Below are 20,214 nucleotides of genomic sequence, written 5' to 3' on the forward strand. Positions count from 1 at the left end.
ATATTATTGTCTGTGTTCACTATACTGTGCATTAGATCTCTGGGATTATTTATTAATGCAGGTTTGTAACCTTAAACAACATCTGTCCCGTTCCCCCATTTCCAGGTAACTGTTGTTTTACATTCTGTTTTTCTGAATTTGGCTTTTTCAGATTCCACATGTAAGTGACATCATACAGTACTTGTTTTTCTCTGTCTGACTTTTCTCACTTAACATAATATGCTTAAGGTTCATCCATGTTGGAGTTTGACATGTTTAAAAGAAATGATAAGGGGGTGCCTGGGTGGCTCAGTTGGTTAAGCGACTGCCTTCGGCTTAGGTCAAGATCCTGGAGTGTCAGGATCTTGGGCTCCCTGCTCAGCAGGAAGGAAGCCTGCTTCTCCCTCTGACCCTCCCCCTCTCATTCTCTCTCTCTCTCACAATGCAGAGTACTAACCACTATATGATCACGGCCTCATTCTTTCTCTCTCAAATAAATAAAATCTTTAAAAAAAAAAAAAAAGGGAGGGGCGCCTGGTTGGCTCAGTGGGTTAAAGCCTCTGCCTTCGGCTCAGGTTTCGATCCCAGGGTCCTGGGATTGAGCCCCATGTCAGGTTCTCTGCTCAGCAGGGAGCCTGCTTCTCCCCTCTCTCTCTCTGCCTACCTCTCTGCCTACTTGTCATCTCTGTCTGTCAAATAAATAAATAAAAAACCTTTAAAAAAAAAAAAAGGGAATGATAGGTTATAGCTATCCTTTTTCAAAGGTTTTGACCAGTGAGATTTGTTTTGGTATGATTTCAAATTCATTGATAAGCATATCCATGTTTCCTTCTCTGATAGTTACTCTTTTATACTCCTGGTCTAATGGCTCTATTTTTAGCCAGGAGGAGCTCATTCAGGTTGGTTTTGAGTCTTTTTGACACAATACTAGTTGTAGCTCATAGCCTTTTGCTTTCTGGAATAAAATGTTTACATTCATCTTGTACATTTCCTGCCCCACAGCAGGAGTCAGCCATACATCCAACAAGTTCTTCATACTGTTTTATTGTAAAGTGGAATTTGGAGACCTCAGACTGGGGAGCTGTGACTTGTGACTGCACTAGACATCAGTGGACAGAATTAGGAAATTCGTTTTTTGTTTTTTGTTTTTAGGAAATTTATTTGTTTTTAAAGATAAGGAATACATCATAAATTTTTTTCAGTTAAACAGTACAAGATAGATATTTTATTTGACCTTAATGGTCTTATACCCATACTAAGAATTCCACTTCTTAACTTCACCAACCTATTTAACACCCCACACACAATCCTAGTAGTAATAGTGCCTGGATTACTATCAGCAATGTGAATTATAAAAACAGAGTAAGGGTAAAATTCTTTAATGGTAATTTTTTTTTGTTTTTAAAGGTATATTCCACTAGAAATGGATGAGTCTTAAAGTACTTTGAGATAGTTTTTCTTACTTGTGGCTAGATAGAATGGCTTATTTTATTTATATTAGTCACCAGGCAGTACATCATTAGTTTTTGATGTAGTGATCCATGATTCATTGTCTACGTATAACACCCAGTGCTCCATGCAGTACATGCCCTTCTTAATATCCACCACCAGGCTCACCACCCCCCCTCCAGACCCTCAGTTTGTTTCTTGGAATCCACAGTCTCTCATGGTTTGTCTCCCCCCCTTCCTTCTCCTGATGTCCTCCATGTTATTTTTTATATTCCACATATAAATGAAACCATATAATAATTGACTTTCTCTGCCTGACTTATTTTACTCAGCATAATCTCCTCCAGTCCCATCTATGTTGACGCAAAAGTTGGGTATTAATCCTTTCTGATGGCTGAGTAATATTCCATTGTGTATATGAACCACATCTTCTTTTTTTTTTTTTAAAGATTTTATTTACTTATTTATTTGACAGAGATCACAAGTAGGCAGAGAAGCAGGCAGAGAGAGGAGGAGGAAGCAGGCTCCCTGCTGAGCAGAGAGCCCAATGCGGGGCTCGATCCTAGGACCCTGAGATCATGACCTGAGCCGAAGGCAGAGGCTTTAACCCACTGAGCCATCCAGGTGCCCCTGAACCACATCTTCTTTATCCATTCATCTGTTGAAGGGCATCTTGGCTCTTTCCACAGTTTGGCTATTGTGGACACTACTGCTATGAACATTGGGGTGCAGATGGCCCTTCTTTTCACTACATCTGTATGTTTGGGGTAAATACCCAGTAGTGCAATTACCGGGTCATAAAAGTTGTCTTTGCTTGATTTTGCTTCATAGTTATTTCTAATATTTGTAGAGTTCCAAAGGCAAACCTATAAAGCCTGCTGTGTTCAAAGATAATCTAGTGTCTTTCCTCGTCCCCTTCATTCTAGTCCTTCTTTCCCTTAGGTAATAATAATGACCAGTTTTAAAATTCTTAATGTTTACCTTTCCTTTATTTTTTAATTTTAAAAATGTAAGCCAAATGTATTTTAACTTTTTTGCTATCTCCTTCCTCCTACGTCAGCAGCATGCCATATACATTTTTCTGTGCCTTACATTTTTCACTTACATTGAGGAACACTCCGCAGTGGGTTATAAAGCTTTTCCTCTTCCTCTTTTACAACTGTGCCGTCCTCCAGTGTGGGTCTGCAGCGGAATGTGGTCAGCGCAGCCCCCAGTGGTAGACAGTTAGCTTGTTTCAGATACTTCTAGAAATAGTGCTTCAATGAAAATCCTTGAGCATTCTACTTCGAGCTAAGTGGGATTGTTAATGGTGTAAAGAAATGCCATTGCTCAGAAGAAAAGGTACTTTCAATATTTTATAGCGTATGGTTAAAGCTTACATGTGGATAAACATACGTATTTCTCCTTCCCTTTTTTAAAATTTGGATAGAAAACATAGTTACTGTGAGCACTTTATCATGTTAAGTGCCCTTTTACAACAATTTGTAAATGGGTACAAAGCTTCCATCTGATGATAATCTTAATTTAAATAGTCTCATCCTGTTAGCTTACTTGCGTTTGTATGTTGTGAGAAAGAGGGCTTCAGTGACCCGTCCTTGTTTGGTGTGTGTGTGTGTGTGTGTGTGTGTGTGTGTGTGTGTATAAATATTATTTCACTGTCGTTCTTTCCTTCTAGTTTGCTGTGTTCAGGTTGAAATGCCCAGTAGAGCGGTGTTTGCCCTGTAGTTAACATTCTGAATCAGACTAAAGATGTGAGTGGTCCCAGCTAGGTGGCAGGAGGTGAAAATACCAGATCCCTCCATGCCTTCTTAATGGTCTTAGGTCTTTCCTGTTTTTGTTTTTGTGTTCCCAGTAACACTGCTCTCTGTCACAGTCTTCTGATACCTCCAGTTCTCTGTTTCTTCAAATTGAATAACATCATTATTTTTTAATTTGCAGATGGATTCTGACCAGGAACTACAAGGCTCTTGCTAAAGGGACAAGAGGTAGCACATCCGGTTTCCTGAATATTGTGATGGAGTTGAAAAAGTGCTGTAACCACTGCTACCTGATCAAGCCACCCGAGGAGAACGAGCGAGAGAATGGGCAGGAGGTTCTTCTGGTGCGTGGCTGCCTTGTTTGTAGTTAAGTTCTCAAATACTCCGGTGTCGTAGATGCTCTTTATCAGAGCCCTTTGCTCCTTTGATGACTCTTCAAGGAGCATCAGAAGAAGCTTTGAAAAGAGGTGAGGAAAGTTCACTGGGAAAACCGTGGAAAGTAGGATGTCGCAGATGCCAGGTAAAGAGCATTTCAGGAATTGTCAGCCAGACTGCAGGGGGCTTCCCCAAGCTGAAGAGTAATTGTCAAACTAGGAACTCTTAGCAGTTAAAGGCAGATTTAAGTACGGGTTTGAGTGTGATGATTGGAATGTCTTTTCAATCTCCAGTCCCTGATCAGGAGCAGTGGGAAGCTGATTCTATTAGATAAACTGCTGACAAGACTTCGAGAAAGGGGCAACAGAGTCCTTATTTTCTCCCAGATGGTCAGAATGTTGGACATCCTAGCCGAGTACTTGACGATCAAGCACTATCCTTTCCAGGTAAGGATGCTCAGTGATTGGAACCCCTCCCTGTTTCCCTCCCTCCAGGTTGAATGCTTTGCTTGCTCAATTATCCTAAAGTTAGGAGACAAGTTTTCTGGCTGGAAACAAATTGAGCCGAAGATTCCAGGGCAGTGTTTATATTTACATCCATACCGTTAAGCCACCTATAATGAAAGTGGTCATGTGAGGTCATTCTGTTTTTCAGGGAGCAGTAAGGGAATGGATAATAGAGGAAAAGCAGACAAGAAAGGATGTTAGATGGTGTCTTCCGGCTCTAAGTCTGGGGTAAGAGTAGAGAGGAAGGAGGTGTGGACCTAATTCCAGAAGCCCAAATCCTAGGAAGAAAGAGAGGAGATAGTTCTGTGCATTCACCTCAGGGCAAGCTGACCCTGGCTGTGAGGCTGGGAACCCAGCAGGGCCGTGCACGTGAAAGCTTGCTGGGCCCTGAAGCTGGGGTTGTGGCTCCCTTGTCTCTGTAGGATTGTTACTATGGATTCTCATCTTCACTCCATTGTCTCCTATAAGATAAGGAGAAAAACAAGATAAGGGGGAAATGAGTTTCTGCAACACAGTATTTTTTCTGGGTGTTAGACTGTGTGAAACTTCTCTCTGGTTTATTTATGGATGTGTATGCTGTTTATCTTGACTTTCTGCATAACATTTTTATAGTGCTTTGATTTTTAAGATTGACTTAATATTTTTTCTATGAGCAGTTGGACTGTTCAACCTACTTACGTAATTACGCTGGTATTGAAGAAACCTGGGGGTCAGTGATTCTCTCCTAAGAAGGCCAAGCTTTAAATTCACTCACAGATTGTCTTTTTAAAATGCCCTGAAAGGCATTGTCCTATCCATAATACCTTATGTAGTCTTTCAGCTGCTGACTTTAGAATATGATTTGATACTGTGGTTATTTTAGGAATAAAAACAAAAACAATGCGTGCCTGGGTGGCTCAGTGGGTTAAGCCTCAGCCTTCAACTCAGGTCATGATCTCAGGGTCCTGGGATCGAGCTCCACGTCGGGCTCTCTGCTCAGCGGGGAGCCTGCTTCTCCGCCCCCCCACCCCCCCACCCGGTGCCTGCCTCTCCATCTACTTTTGATCTCACTCTCTCTCTGTCAAATAAATAAAATCTTTAAAAAAATCATAATAAAAACCCAGTGCACTGCCAGAAGATTATTGTCTCTCAGTGCCCAGAGCTATATGAGCTTTTCAGGTCAGACTAATCAGTTGATATCAAGTAAAATAAGAATGCATAGCTTTCCTCTGTGGGGAATATTTGGCTGGAGTCCACTTGGGTCTGTCATGTCTGCTGTCTCCTAATAATGAGAATATTAAAAGAAAGGTGTTTGGGTTTTCTCATACCAAATACAGGCTATGAACTACCATTTAAACATATCTTTGGGTTGAGGCTCTGAGTAGAGCTGGTAGAAAGACGAAAGGGGGTTCCCTGGTGTGATTTGACTTGTGTTCAGGTGGGCCTGGGTCTGGTCAACAGAGCTCTGAGATGGAGAGAAGTAGGTCCCTCTACAGATTATGTCCCCAGTCACTTGCCATCACTGGGCAGATGACATCACCTCTTGCGTCAGTTTTGCCTTCTGTAAAATGAGGTATTTTATTCATCTCAAGATGTGATTGTAAGGGGAACACATGTAAAAATGATTTTAAAGAGTAAGAAATAAGCACTTTATATGTACACCACATACCTAATGATTCTCAGGTATTTATTTGACATGTGGTTTTCCATGGTGATGTTGTTTGGGACCTAGAACTGACACATAACTAATAAAAAATAACTAGTAAATGCCAGAGGCTTTCTTAAATATGCATTTTGGTTACTTAAACAATTTGCTCTGACTTCAGAGTGTAATTTTTGGAAAAGCTGGAATATATGATTGACTTGATTTTAACACAATGCTATGGCAGAATGTTTCCAAACTTATGTAACTGATTTTTTGGTCTGTGTAGCACTTAATAACTGTGTAACTTATAGTCATATTAGTTAAGAAGGATCATTTTCTGCATGAGCTAATTATTAGGTGAGCAGTGGTATGGTGACCTAATCTCTCCGTCCCTACAGATACAGAAATGAGCATCATTTCTGAGGACAGTGTGGGTTGCATCTTTCTCATTACAGGTCCTAGCAGTCATTCTGATCCTTGGATAAACCTAGATAGCCCTTTGAGTCAGAAGCTTCTGACCTTGAGTTTGTAACCGGAGAGCTTGGGCAAATAGGATATGCTGCCTAAGCACGGTCTCTTGACAGCACGTTGCCAGTGCATTCCGGTTATTTTTACTAAGTGGGTGTTGGAGCGATAAAAGTTGCAAGTCTGGTGTTCTGTTCTGAATATAGCTGATCTTCCTACCTTATGATTTTCTTGTGGTCTATTTTTACAGCGTCTGGATGGTTCCATCAAGGGAGAAATCCGAAAACAGGCACTGGACCACTTCAATGCAGATGGGTCTGAGGTACACCATGCATGGCTTTATTGTTTGGGCTGTGTGGGCTCTGTATCCAGGGGAAAGCCTTTCTGGCTTAACGTATTTCATTTCAGAAACAGTTCACAGTGAAGTTCTCCTGCTTTGGGAAGGAAATAAGAAATCACTAATATAAAAGATGCTTCTTAATTTTATTGTTTGTTATTCCAGAAAAGCATATGCATGCTTTTGTTGATCAGCCCTGGCCTGGATTAGTGGCAGAGTAGTTCTAATAGCAACTGAGTGTTCCCTGGTGGCTTCCAGATAACCAAATTTCTGGGCCTGGGAGAGCAGCAAGGCAGGAGTTGGGAAGGCTGGTCAGTAGGATTAATTTAGACATGTATGTTACATCAGAAGGTTCTGAGCTGTACTTTTTTGGTGACTGAGGCTTGAAAAGTACATTGGCCATGTCTCAGTTGTGTTGGATTGCTGGTATGATTGATACAGCTTAAGTTCTACTGTCCAGCTTGGATTTGCATTCCAAAATGGGTTTTAAGGCACATATACAAGGGGTGCTTAGGAAAAGTGAGAAACCATGGTGACACTGTAGTTGGTACATGTCAAGCTGAGAAATGCTGTGGGAGTTGAGAGATGGGGGGAAGAAGAGGTTGCGCAGAGATAACGCTGCAGCACCGTGTGTGGGTAAAGGCAGCAGTGGAGAGAGCCAGAAGTAGAGCTAGTGTTTTGGGCAGAACATGAGCGGTTCTGAAGCCTGGGCCACTGCTTCATAAAACAGACCTCACGTTCTGCTTTCTGAAGGGCTTTAAAAACTCTGTGTCTGTTACTCCAGAATGGTGGTACGTCTTCCGCCTCTAGAAATGCACGTGGTCCCAGTTCAACTGTAGCATTCTGGCTTCTTTAGCCTTAAATGTTAGTTCTCCTTGCGGAGCTTTGGCTGTGGATCTGAACAGAACTGAGGCTCTGAATAGTTCAGAGAAGAGGAGTTGAATTACTGAAGACTGCTCACTCTCTAATTCCTGTGCCTTCGTTTTCTCGACTGTTTCCTCCTATAAAATCATGATAATTCCAGTACCCGCTGTGGGGATTAAATGCAGTGACCAGCACACAGCAAGCACTAGGCTCATTGCCTGGTACATCGTGAGCATTCAGTAAATGCTAGCTAGTTTTATTATTTAGTATTTATTGAAATTGGTTTTGTGTTCCCTACTCTTAGTTTAAAAAATGGTGTGAATGTTTCATATTGCCCTTTCTCAGAGAAACACTGTTAAAGCTGTCTTTTCTTTATATTCTCAATTCTCCACCCCATGGCTATTTATAGAATACAGGTTCTCTACCATTAGTCTGCACATCTGAGCCTTTTTTGTTAAGAAAAATAAAATACTTTATCATTGGGGGAAATATTATATGCACTACTAGAAAATTTAGGAGATAGTGAAGAGTACAAAGAAGAAAAATTGCACAATCCTCCCTCCCCCTTCTCCCATCCCAGAGACAACGTTTGGTGTTCACACATTTGGGTACGTTTCCATTCATTATTGCTTATTTCTCTGTATATTTACCTAATTGGAGTCATTCTGTATGTAGTTTTGTTGTCACTTTATATTCAAAATTCTGTAAGCATTTTTCCCATGTCAAATTAAAAATTAAAAATTTTTATTTAAATTAAAAATTTTAAATTAAATTTTTAAAATTAATTTAATTTAATTTTTAATTTCTAATTTTTATTTCTAAATTTCTAATTTTAATTTCTAAATTTTTAATTTCTAATGTTTCCTCATGCTCATACCATTTTTTTTAACCCAATGGTGAAACCTAATCATTTGTTGTTGTGTGTTAGGAGTGTATGAGCTTTTTAAAAAGCATTTTAAAAATCTTCACTTCGCTAGATTTCCCAAAGCAGTTTATTTTCATTCTGTTTGTGTATGAATATTTTCATCTCACCCTTATCAGTATTGCATTTCATGGAGTTTGTTTTCAATTTGGTAATAGACACAAATAACATCTTATAATTCACATTATCTTTGGTAAAAGTGACAGTGAAGGGGCACCTGAGTGGCTCAGTCGGTTGAGCATCTGACTCTTGGTTTCGGCTCAGGTCATGATCTCAGGGTCCTGGGATCAGGCCCCACGTTGGGCTCCCTGCTTAGCATCTCCCTGAGCTTATCCATTTCCCTCTGACTCTCCTCCCTCAAATAAATAAATCTTAAGGTAAAAAAAAGAAAGAGTGACAGTGAAAGTTGTTTATATGATTATTCAGACCCCAGATTTTATTCGGTTTAGGTATCTCATTCTCAGGTGTCCTCTGCTTACTTCTAGGCTTCTCTAGTTTAGTGTGATGTCACTCTGTGTTTCTACCAAGGATCACAGAGTATATGTGCCTCCACATTTGTTTAAAGTTCTTCTGAGATCATTCTCCATTTTTATTTCTGTGGCAGGATGCTCGTGAGTGTGACTAGTTAGAATGTGGAGAGCTTTTCCTTGTGTCTGCGTATACTAAATACACCCACTGATCAAAGTGTAACTCAGAACTACCAGCTTCTGAGCATCACTTGTGTCCCAAGGGTGTCAACCTTTGACATACATGATCAAATGCCCTAAAAATAGAAATCTCTGTGGCTTTCTTTTCTTCTGGCTCATAGGACTTACTCTCTGCCTCCTGCCCCATATTTGCTGAGCTCTAAGATGCAGGCAGGTGTACTATGCCTGCTCAGTCTCTGTTGCTGAGGAAACCGGAATATGTCAGAGCCTGAGTCTTTCCCATATGTGGCTCTTCAGCCACAGGTGCTCTGGTTTTCTCTGTGCACGAGCTGTGCTGATCGAGGACCCCGTGCTTCCCAGCTGTCCCAGCACTCGATCTGTTAGTGCGGTGTTGGTGTGTTCCTCACCCACCTAACAATAAAGTGTCCTTGCTCACACCGACTAGCTTACATGGTGTGATCCACCTTTACCCAGAAAGTAAGTGTGTAGGCAACTTGCTGGAATGATCCCCTTGCTAATTATGTTCTGGATTTTGTTAATTGCTTGTACCATTTATTTTAGCCAGGAGAGAACACTAATTCTTTTGTTCTGGTTGACTTACCAGAATCAGCTTTACTCCTTAGTTCCCTGCACTGACTCTTTCCGCTTAATGAAATGAAAATTCCTTCTACCATCAAGTCCGTGACATTCTTGTAGCCTCCATAAAGTTTGTCCATCATATCTCACTTTTCTTCACACCTGCAGGGGTTTCCAGGTATAAGGGCTTATTGGACTGTGAAACTGTTTCTGAGAAGGCCACTGCATAAAGTAGTATATTGCATTGTGTACAGGACTTCTGTTTCCTGCTCTCGACAAGGGCTGGTGGCCTGGGAATCAATCTGGCTTCGGCGGACACAGTTGTCATCTTTGACTCCGACTGGAACCCCCAGAACGACTTGCAGGCACAAGCCCGAGCCCATAGAATTGGTCAGAAGAAACAGGTTGGTGGAGAGAGACATATGGACATGGTTTGGGGGAATCAGAAAAGGAGGGTGGTTATTTAGCCCTTTCAGGATGTTTGTAAAATGCTTCTTTCTTGTTTTGCTTTCATTTCCCCAAGGGTAGAGCCTGTCTGTTAACTAGTAAGAGAAGGTGTCTTTGGGGCTAAGAGGAACTTACTAGGGAACTATTCTGTTTTTCTGTTTGGAAATTATGTCACCAGTGACTTTCAGGTTTACCCCAAGAAAGAGAGATGATGAATAGATTTAGAACTGGAATGTTTTTCTATTTTAATGTGGATAAGTTGTTAAATAATCTAACATCGTTCAAGGTGGTTTACTTTTATTATATGTGACAGTGTTAGCTCTGAGCTATGTTGGGGAAATACATGCTTGTTTCCTTCATGTGTGAATCTCAGAGTCTGCTGTAGTATTGGGTAACTCCTAACTTTCATACTCGACCAAAGGTTTGGTTTGGTGAAACTTTATATCATGAAACTAATTATTCTTTAGCAAGATTTTTATCTTTAGAATAGGCTGTAGTAACAGTTTTTTTTAGGTGGTTTTATTTAAGATTATAACCTGTTACAGTAAAAATATTGGGTCTACTTAAGCTGCCTTTTGGATGAATGGCTTATAGTCATTTCTGGTAGAAGAGAAATAAGTTCTTACTTCTCCTCTTGATTTTAGATGGAGGTAATTTTTTTTCAGTGATCAGGTATTAACATAATATTTCTTTTTTCTACAGGTAAATATTTACCGCTTGGTTACAAAGGGGACTGTGGAGGAGGAGATCATCGAACGGGCCAAAAAGAAGATGGTATTGGACCATCTGGTGATTCAGCGTATGGATACCACTGGCCGGACAGTTCTGGAAAACAACTCGGGAAGGTCCAAGTAAGTTCTAGAAAGGTGGAAGAGGTGGTCAGAGCCAAATCAATTTTACATCAGCATTTGATAGAATTCATCCTTCTAATAGGATTCTCTATAATTGACGTTATCTATTAATTACCTAGAAGAGGCCAGGCCAAGACCACAAGAGGATGTCATTTTCATTTTATTGTGCTTTCCGTACTTTTTCTTTTTTGCCTCTCAACCCTGTGCTCTCTGCTCTCCCTCCTTCTTGGCCTTCTCTCTTGCCTTTTGCTTTTGGCTCCGCATGTGACATTCGACACAGCAGCAGTGGCAGGTGTGTGTCCTTCCTTAGGCTTTCAGCCCAGTGCAGAGTTCCCTTGAATGTATCAGTAGCAAGGATCTGCCAGATGGAGTTGGTGGCTCTTTTCTTAAAGAACTACTGGTAAAAATGTTTGTGTGGAGATTACTTTTCCAGTTGGAAACAGAAAGGTGTAGAAGGAAAATAGTCAAGTTTCAGTTGACTTTATTTAGAAGCACAGCTATTTCTCTGACCGAGTTTACATTTTGACCAGACTGTTCAGCGTCTTCTGCGGCAGTCCTGACGCTGTGTCACAGGTAGAAATCAAATGAGCCCTTCCCTAAATCCATTCAAAAGGAACCTAAATGGTAAAATCTTGGTTCTTTTATTTTAGACCAGAGTTGAGAAAGTTAAAAATTCTTGGTGAATGATAACTTCCTGAGTCAAAAGACAAAGAGCAAAGAACTCTCTGCTTTCATGTTGCTAATTAAGTTTCTCGCTTGATCATGTAATAGATGAGCCATCAGGAAAACAATTCATTTTCTAGTCTTCCGCTAGGTTAGGTTTACCATCGCAGACTCATCCTGGGGATTAAAAAAAATGAAATCTTTGAGAGATCATTTTTCTTGGGGCAGAATTTATGTTTTCACCAGTGATTTCACTGTTTTATGAGGGGTGGCTATTTTATAGTAGAACTTGATGGTGGTTATTTGACATTCCTGAGAGATTACAACTACCTTTTCCTTCTATAGCTCAAATCCTTTTAATAAAGAAGAGCTGACAGCTATTTTGAAATTTGGAGCAGAGGATCTCTTCAAAGAACTGGAAGGGGAGGAGTCAGAGCCACAGGTAATTAACGAGGAAAAGACTTTTTTTTTCTTTAAAGATTTTATTTATTTACTTGACAGAGATCACAAGTAGGCAGAGGCAGGCAGAGAGAGAGAGAGAGGAGGAAGCAGGCTCCCTGCTGAGCAGAGAGCCCGATGCGGGGCTTGATCCCAGGACCCCGGGATCATGACCCGAGCCGAAGGCAGAGGCTTAACCCACTGAGCCACCCAGGCGCCCAGAAAAAACTTTTTTGACAAGTATTTGTGAGAGTCTCAGTTTCTCTGGAAGCAGATTCTGAGTCTGTGTTAGAGGCTTTCGTAAAGAACAGTAATTACTTGAAGGATATAGTTTTTTTAAACCCAAGTACTGTATAGGTGAGTGGGATCCTGGGATGGAGATTTGGTTCATTTGCATCCAGTGTTTTTAGTCCATACTGATGACTGTTGCCTCTTTACCGTATTGTATTGTTGGTGTCCCTTAGGAAATGGACATAGATGAAATTTTGCGCTTGGCTGAAACCAGAGAGAACGAAGTGTCAACAAGTGCAACAGATGAGCTTCTGTCGCAGTTTAAGGTAAGGAACTCACTGTGGGAGGGGGTCCTCGGCACCGATTCGTTAACTAGCAACCCACTAATGTCTGCGAGTACTTCCTGTGTGCAAGGCGCTCTGCCTTTTCCTTTACCTGACTCGCCTCCTTTCTTTCTCGTCCTGAGTTCCAGGGTGTTGTGAGTGTAGATATAGTCTTCCATGTGGAGGTAATCGCTGACATGCCCTGTCCTGCCCAGAGTCAGGAGATAGAGGAAAAGTTAGCGAAGAGGAAAGAGTGTGTCTCCATGGGACAGGTGGAGACCCAAATGGTGCGGAGCTCTGGGAAGCATGGACAGTGTTGTGGGAGAGACAGCGATAGAATCAGCTGACAAAGAGGGGTCAGAGGCAGAAAACAGAAAGTGACAGCGCTTGCTGACTTGGTGTCTTTTTGTTTTTTTGTGTGTGTGTTTTTTTAAAGGCTATTATGGGTAGTATCTGATATAACAAAATTAAATGAAATCAGGACTAAGTGCAGAAGCTGGGGACCAGATGAAGAGGAGGTGGCAGCATTGAGTGTGGTGGAGGTAATTTAAAAGCTCGTAAAGAGTACAGTGAAGGTGGTGTATGAGGATAGAAGAGTCAAGCAAGGCAAGGGTTTTGAAAGATGTTATAATGTCTCCAGGTTGAGGAGAGAGCTTGAGAATAGGGGGAGATTGGAGGTTCTAAGGCAAGGAGGAAAATTTGATAGTACATTGCCTTAGAAGAGACTGGAAGGGATGTAAGAAAAACAGGTGGCGCAGTTGGCCTTCAAATGAAAAAGGAAAGTACACTTTAGGGAATAGGAGGGGAGAGAAGATGTGGGATTCCTTCCTTCATGACCATAATTCCTAGTAAGCAAGTAAAGTAGAAATGATTTGGGACAGCCACGGTGGTGCCGGGAAGGAGGAACATGATAGGGAGTGAGCCGTATTTGGAAGGTAAGACTTCATGTGGGAGCTGCTCAGCACGGTCCTATGACTTTCTCCAGCAAGTACATGAGGTCAGAGGGACTGATATTTCATGGCCCCAGTGTGGTCCCAAGATGGGTTTGGGAGACTGAGGAAAGTCAAATTGGCAAAGATTTCCCAATCTCAGGTGAGAATATGGTTGAAAGAATTGGCATGGGTTCGTTCTGTATGGGTTAGAGAAGCAGGAGAGACCTGAAGGTTCCAGTGATGGTTAAGTTCAGTAGATTCTGTAGGATTGAGGGAGACTTGGGTGAGGTGTTGGAAGGAAGCAGTATTAGGTAGAAGTTGTCTCAGAGAAAGAACACAGAAGGAACTGTTGAATAGACCAGAGAGCTCTAGGATCAGAGTCAGTGTGTTTGAAGTTTAAGGTGAATTATTACCTTTTCAAACAGACTCCACTTCCAGGACTATTGCTCCCTTTTATTTTTTATTTCAAGATTTTGTTATTATATTTGAGAGAGAGAGAATGAGCGGGGGAGGGACATAAGGAGAAACAGACTCCCTGCTGCAGAGAGCTGAATTCTGGGCTCCGTCGTCCCGGAACCCTGGGATCCTGCCTGACGGCGGACATTTAACTGACTGAGCCACCCAGGTGTCCCTATTGCTCCCTTTTAAAGAGAAGTAATCTTCATGATAATGTTTTAGTCAGAATATTATATGATGACTTAGGTATAAAAATGTCTGCATATTAACAGGTTAATCGAAAGTGGTCAACTATTGACTTTTGCCTTGCTGAAGCTCTTTTGGCTGTTAATTTTAGCACCTGGTCAAGTGTTTTAGTTCACAGTAGGAGTCTTCCTACCTAGGGGCTCTTTTATTTCTGGAGTGCTTCAGCTGAGTTGACTTTATTTTTTCCACTAATCCTTTCTTTTTTTTTTTCTTTTTCTCTTTTTCTCTTTTTTTAACTCTAACATGTTGGAAACACAGCAAAAATTTTTTGAGATAACTTAAGATTATAGTTTTCTTAAGTAATCATAACTAATAGTTGCATCCCTTACTGTGTGTGTCAAGCCCTGTTACAACCGTAGGATGAATTGGACAATATTTTCTTCCCTTATAGATAAGGAACCTGAGGCACAGACAGGTCAAGTAGATTTCCTAAGGTCACACATGTGGAATTGTGATCACATCCTGGCAGGTGGTCTGGCCTGTAGCGTGTGGCCCTTAACCATTCTGCATCCTCAGAAAAGTTCATTTCTCAACTGCGTGAACCACTAATGTATATATTTACATCATTTATGTCATTTTCATTTGGCTGTTTTAAAGATCAGATCTAAAGTAATTATAAATACTAGTTAATTTAAGAGATTGGTCAAATGATTCATTTTTATAAAACAAAAAATGTTTTCAATCTAAGAAATTACACCTGTTGTCTTTGTCTTGGAACTTTAAAAAATCTGATCTTGAAGATCATAGTATCTATGATGGAAATTAGAGTTAATTGTGGCCCAAAGTCATAAACTTACGACTTCACTGTCAGTTCCAAATGACTTTGAGGAATAGAAAATCCAAAAGCTCTTTGTACTTGATTGTACCCTTGAAGACTGTGTGGGAAGGAATAAAAAAGATGTGGAGCCCATGCCTGGGGCCTGCCCACCACTGCTCATAAGCCGGCGGAGCTGGTAGATGTATCTGTGTGTAGCTGCAGGCTGAGTCTTTGAAATATATACACTTAGGTGGTTTTCTTTCTGGGATGTACATATCTTTTCAGTTCAGATTGATGCCAGATATTAGGTATTTGGTATGTTGTAAATGGAGTATTATTCTAGGTTTGAATTTTTTGCATCTTAAATTCTCATTTTCATTTCTAATAGTAGAGTGCACTTTTGAGTGTATGAAATCATTACATACTTTTAGTTTCTGTACTTTTTTTTTTTGTTTAAGTTTCTACTTTGATAAAAATGAGTAAGATATGTAGTTGGCTACTGATTGCTAGGGCTTTTAGTTATGCATTATTCCAAATGAGTGCTATTTAATAGCAATTTATAATTTAGAACTGTAACTTCATGATGGATTGGTATTAAGTATTCAGCATTTGATAATCTAATAAGTAAATCTAAATTTTCCAGTTAGTATCATATTTACTAGAAAATATGTACGATTTAACTTATGAGACCATTTTATCCTTATATCTGTTTCTCTAACTTTTAGTAATTTATGATAAACTTGGGGATTTGGCAAGATATTTGGGGGGAGGATAAGGGAGAGATTAGCAAAAAATTGATTATCTGATTATATAACATCACAGGAATTCTGATATTACATACAGCGTCTTACTTAGATTAAAAATGCTGGGTGAGTTGGTGTTTTAGCAGATGGTGTTTGGGAAACAGGGAAATGTCAGACAGTGAGTTGTCCATTTGTTTTAAGGTTGCCAACTTTGCAACAATGGAAGACGAAGAAGAGCTGGAAGAGCGTCCTCACAAGGACTGGGATGAGATCATTCCGGAGGAGCAGAGGAAAAAAGTAGAGGAGGAAGAGCGTCAGAAGGAGCTGGAAGAAATTTACATGCTTCCTCGAATTCGGAGTTCCACTAAAAAGGTAAGTGAGGGAGTTGGAAGATAAGAAAGGGCCTCTTAGGTTGTAAAGGGTACAGTAGCGCTGATTACTCAAGGAAGAGGCTTTGCACTGTTGCCTGGTGATGGGACGCAGGTATTTTATAGCAAACCTAGCAGAGGAAGATAGAAAAATGTGGAGTGCCCCTGAGTACACCCGTGAGACCTTTGAACTTTGTAAATTGGCTCTTGGTGAGACAGATGGAAGGGATCTGAATTTGGCAGACATTTGCATTTTGCTGTGGAGATCAGAACCTGTAATCCTAGTGGTTTGGTTCCAATCGACAGTGCCTTTGACTTTCAGAGCCAGCCTCTTCTTGCCTATAAGTATTTGTGGCACTTGTTATAAATACTTACTAAGAAATTGTATAACCATAGACAAAAACATACATATACTTCACAGCTTACAAAGCACTGTTACAAGCATGATCTCATTTGATTTTTGCAACAATATTGAAGTAGTAGTAATTGTGTGCCAGGTGTAGTTGTGCTGTTACACCTGTTGACTCATTTAATCTTCATGAAAACCCAAGTAATAGGTAGTTAACCCCATTTTACAAATGAAAAACCAAGGCACAAAGGGGTAACTTACGTAAGGAAGTATACACAAACCTACAATTCAAATATTTTTATTCCATTTCACTTGTCATTACGTTGCACTACACCTGTGGAAGGTAACTGTCCCAAGCAGATCTTCCTTCTTTACATGACACCTGCCTCCATATTGGACTTATCCAGTATGATGAAAAGTTCTGAGTTCTAGCGAATTAAGATGGGCTGGTTTTAGTCCCTTGAACTCCTGCAGCTGGCCCTTGCTACAATGTGACTTTGCCTTTTCAGGCTCAGACAAATGACAGTGACTCTGACACTGAGTCTAAGAGGCAGGCGCAGAGATCCTCTGCCTCTGAGAGCGAGACGGATGACTCTGATGATGACAAGAAGCCGAAGCGCAGAGGGCGCCCCCGAAGCGTGCGGAAGGACCTTGTCGAGGGATTTACTGATGCTGAGATCCGAAGGTTGGTGGAGGGTCTGCTCTCTCTCTGGAGCGTGCGTGGAAGGCATGCTGCGAGCGGTGGGCTGATGGCATTCCTGACATTGAAGCAGGGCGGGCAGAGGCTGGTACCTGCAAGGAAGGCAGGAGGTGGAGTCATGCCCCAAGTCTTCAGAAGATTCAGCCCTGCAGGGTTTTCCTCACTTGAGCTTGCTCTCGTCATTGCCCCGCTCTTGTGTTTTTCCTGTTCTCTGGTTACTCTGAGTGATTTCACCAAAGTCCAGCCAAGACAAAGAGACAGTTCGAGGCAAACTTGGATTGAGCCTTTTAAGAATAGGAATACATACATGCAAACATACATAGAGACGCATACCTGTCTGTGTGTATTAAAGAAAGAGTATGAATATAAAAAATTAAAATGGTATGGGTAATGCTACTCTATACCCCTCGTCTCCGCAGTTTACTTCCTGTCGGTGTTAGTACTGATACCAGTTTGGTGGTGGTTTGGTTTATGAGCACCCAGCATACTGTTCTGCAGCCTTTTTCCCACCTCTGATTGATTTTAGTATCTGATTGATTTAGTATCTTTCTGTGTCCGTATGTACTGCACATTGTTGGTATTTAATTCACATACATCACCCTCCAAAAAGATCTAAAATTGTTGCGTAAATAATTTTTCCAACCACTTTGCATGATATTTTTTATTTTAGGCTAAGAAAACAGTATGAAGGCAGCTTTCTGAGCCAATCCATATTATAATTATATGAGATAGCCTTGTAGGTCAATGGGTTTTAAACTATGGAGTCTTTATTTTCCCCTAAATGTTACCATTGTTCTTTTCTTCTTGCTTTGTTTATTAATTTATTAGGGAAAAGTAAATATATACAAACATTGACAGATAAGGGTATTTACTCCCATACTTAACCATGTTATCATCTTAACCATTCTGAATTTGTAGGCAGTCTTCTATATAACATCCTTTCTCCTCTTACCCTCAGTATTATTTTCAAAAGAATATGTATTCTGCTGTAGGTGGACACAGTGTCCTACAGATGTTTGATTCTGGGTTCAGTCTTCATTTCCTTACTCATCGTCTCCCTGGTGGTTCTAGCCGTTATTGAAAACGGGGTGTTGAAGTCTCTACCTGTTACTGTTGTGTTGTCTGTTTCTCCCTCTGCTTTGGTCAGTTTTTGCCTCATGTATTCTGGGGCTCTCATTAGGTGCATGCATTTTATAGCTTGATATGTCTTCTGTCTGGTGGATTGGCCCTTTTATTCTCATAAAATGTCCTTTTGTCTCCAGTAATAATTTTTGTCCTAAAGTTCATTTTAAAAATCTGATATTAGTATAGCCACTTCAGGTCTCTTTTGGATATTGTATGCACATTGTCTTTTTCATTTCGGTATGCCTGTCTTTGAGTCTGCAGACAGTATGTAGTTCTGTCATTTTTAAAAAATCTATTCTTTCAGTCTCTTCCTTTTGAAGACTTTATTTATTTATTTGACAGAGATCACAAGTACGCAGACAGGCAGGCTCCCTGCTGAGCAGAGAGCCCGATGCAGGGCTCGATCCCAGGACCCTGAGATCATGACCCGAGCCGAAGTCAGACACTTAACCCACTGAGCCACCCAGGCTTCCCTCAGTCTCTTCCTTTTGATCAGAGTCTTTAATCACATTTACATTTCATGTATTTACTGACAAAATAGAATTTATATCTGCATTTGGCTATTTATGTCTTTTGTCTTTTTCCTTTATTGCCCCATTACTACCATCTTTTGTATTATGTAGGTTAGTTTTTAATATACCATTTTAAATTCCTTATTTTTCTTTGTGTTTCTCATTCTCCTGTACAGTTTCTTTTACTCTAGTTTCAAAGTTATTTTCCTAGTGGTTGTCTTCGAGATGACAATCAGTACCTTAACTTGGAATTGTGTAGTTTGGATTATCATCACCTTAATTCTAATGGTATATTAAAATTTTACTCCAATATAACTTCATTCCTCTCCCCTCTCCTGTGTTATTGTCACAGGAGTTATATCTTTACCCTTTATAAACCTGTCAACACAGTTTTTTTTTTTTTTTTTTTTAAAGATCTTATTTATTTATTTGACAGAGAGAGAGATCACAAGCAGGCAGAGAGGCAGGCAGAGAGAGGAGGAAGCAGGCTCCCCGCTGAGCAGAGAGCCCGATGCAGGGCTCAATCCCAGGACGCTGGGATCATGACCTGAGCCGAAGGCAGAGGCTTTAACCCATTGAGCCACCCAGGCGCCCATCAACACAGTTTTATAATAACTGCTTTATGCAGTTTTTTAAAAATAAGGAGAAAAGAGTTAACAAACAAAAGTACTTTTATGCTATCTCTGTACTTACTCAGTTACTCTTCTTACTTCTTTGTGTGGATTTTAGTTAGTGTTTGGTGTCCTTTGATTTCTGCCCGAAGGATTCTTTAGTATTTCTTTTAGGGCAAGTCTGGTAGCAGCAAATTCTTTATCTTTGTTTATTTGTGAATGTCTTAATTTTTTCTGTGTTTTAGAAGACCAGTTTTTTTAAGTTCAACTTTTGGACTTTCTCAGGGACTATTTTCATTGATTGCTTTTTTTTTTCCCCTCTGTATGGGTCCTGCTTTTTTGTTTTTTTGTTTTCTATAATTTTTGATGAAAACTGGACATTGTAAGTAATACAGTGTGGCAGGTGTTGAAATCAGATTTCCCCTGACAGCCAGTTTGTTGTGTTTGCTGTTTGCTTTTTGTTCGTTTAGTCACTTTCCCGGACTAGTTCTGTGAAGTCTCTGTTCCTTGTCATGTGGTTTCAAGTCTCTGCTCATCTAGCTTAGCCATTAGCTAATGGTTGGACAGAGATTTGCTTAAATGCCTCGAGTCAGTAAGTCTACTGGCTTTTGCTGAAGGGCTCCGTGTGTTTATCGGGGGCATGTTTTCAGTGGTCTGGCAGGCATGGTACGGCTCTGCCTTGTCATCAGTTCTTGCTTGCACAGCGCCTGGGACTGGTTGGAGGTGACAGGTGAACCACCTCAGGTCTTTCCTGTACGCGCACACGCCCTTGCTCTCATGCGTGGTTTTATAGGTTTTCAGGAACACGTCAGCTTTCCAAAGCTCCTTGTGGACATTCCCATCAGTTTTTCCTTTTCAGTTTTTGGTCATCCTGTTCTTACCCCAAATTGGTTATGTTGCCTGAAGTAGCTGTGGTCTTAAAACTTTGCTTCTAATTGTTTTCACCAATGAACCATGGACC

General features: G+C 40.6%; 1 protein-coding gene across 2 annotated transcripts in view; it reads left to right on the forward strand.

The window, feature by feature from the left end:
- Positions 1-20,214, forward strand: part of CHD2 (chromodomain helicase DNA binding protein 2) — a 116,153-nt gene that overhangs the window by 59,210 nt on the left and 36,729 nt on the right. For both annotated transcript variants that reach the window (XM_080809522.1, XM_080809523.1), the window contains exons 18-26: positions 3,367-3,529; positions 3,854-4,006; positions 6,406-6,477; positions 9,756-9,905; positions 10,651-10,799; positions 11,808-11,904; positions 12,365-12,457; positions 15,790-15,960; positions 16,815-16,990. In XM_080809522.1, the coding sequence (XP_080665648.1) occupies positions 3,367-3,529; positions 3,854-4,006; positions 6,406-6,477; positions 9,756-9,905; positions 10,651-10,799; positions 11,808-11,904; positions 12,365-12,457; positions 15,790-15,960; positions 16,815-16,990 (1,224 nt within the window). The remainder of the gene's footprint in view (positions 1-3,366; positions 3,530-3,853; positions 4,007-6,405; positions 6,478-9,755; positions 9,906-10,650; positions 10,800-11,807; positions 11,905-12,364; positions 12,458-15,789; positions 15,961-16,814; positions 16,991-20,214) is intronic.

This window comes from Martes martes (assembly GCF_963455335.1).
Source record: "Martes martes genome assembly, chromosome: 7".
Lineage (NCBI taxonomy): Eukaryota > Metazoa > Chordata > Mammalia > Carnivora > Mustelidae > Martes > Martes martes.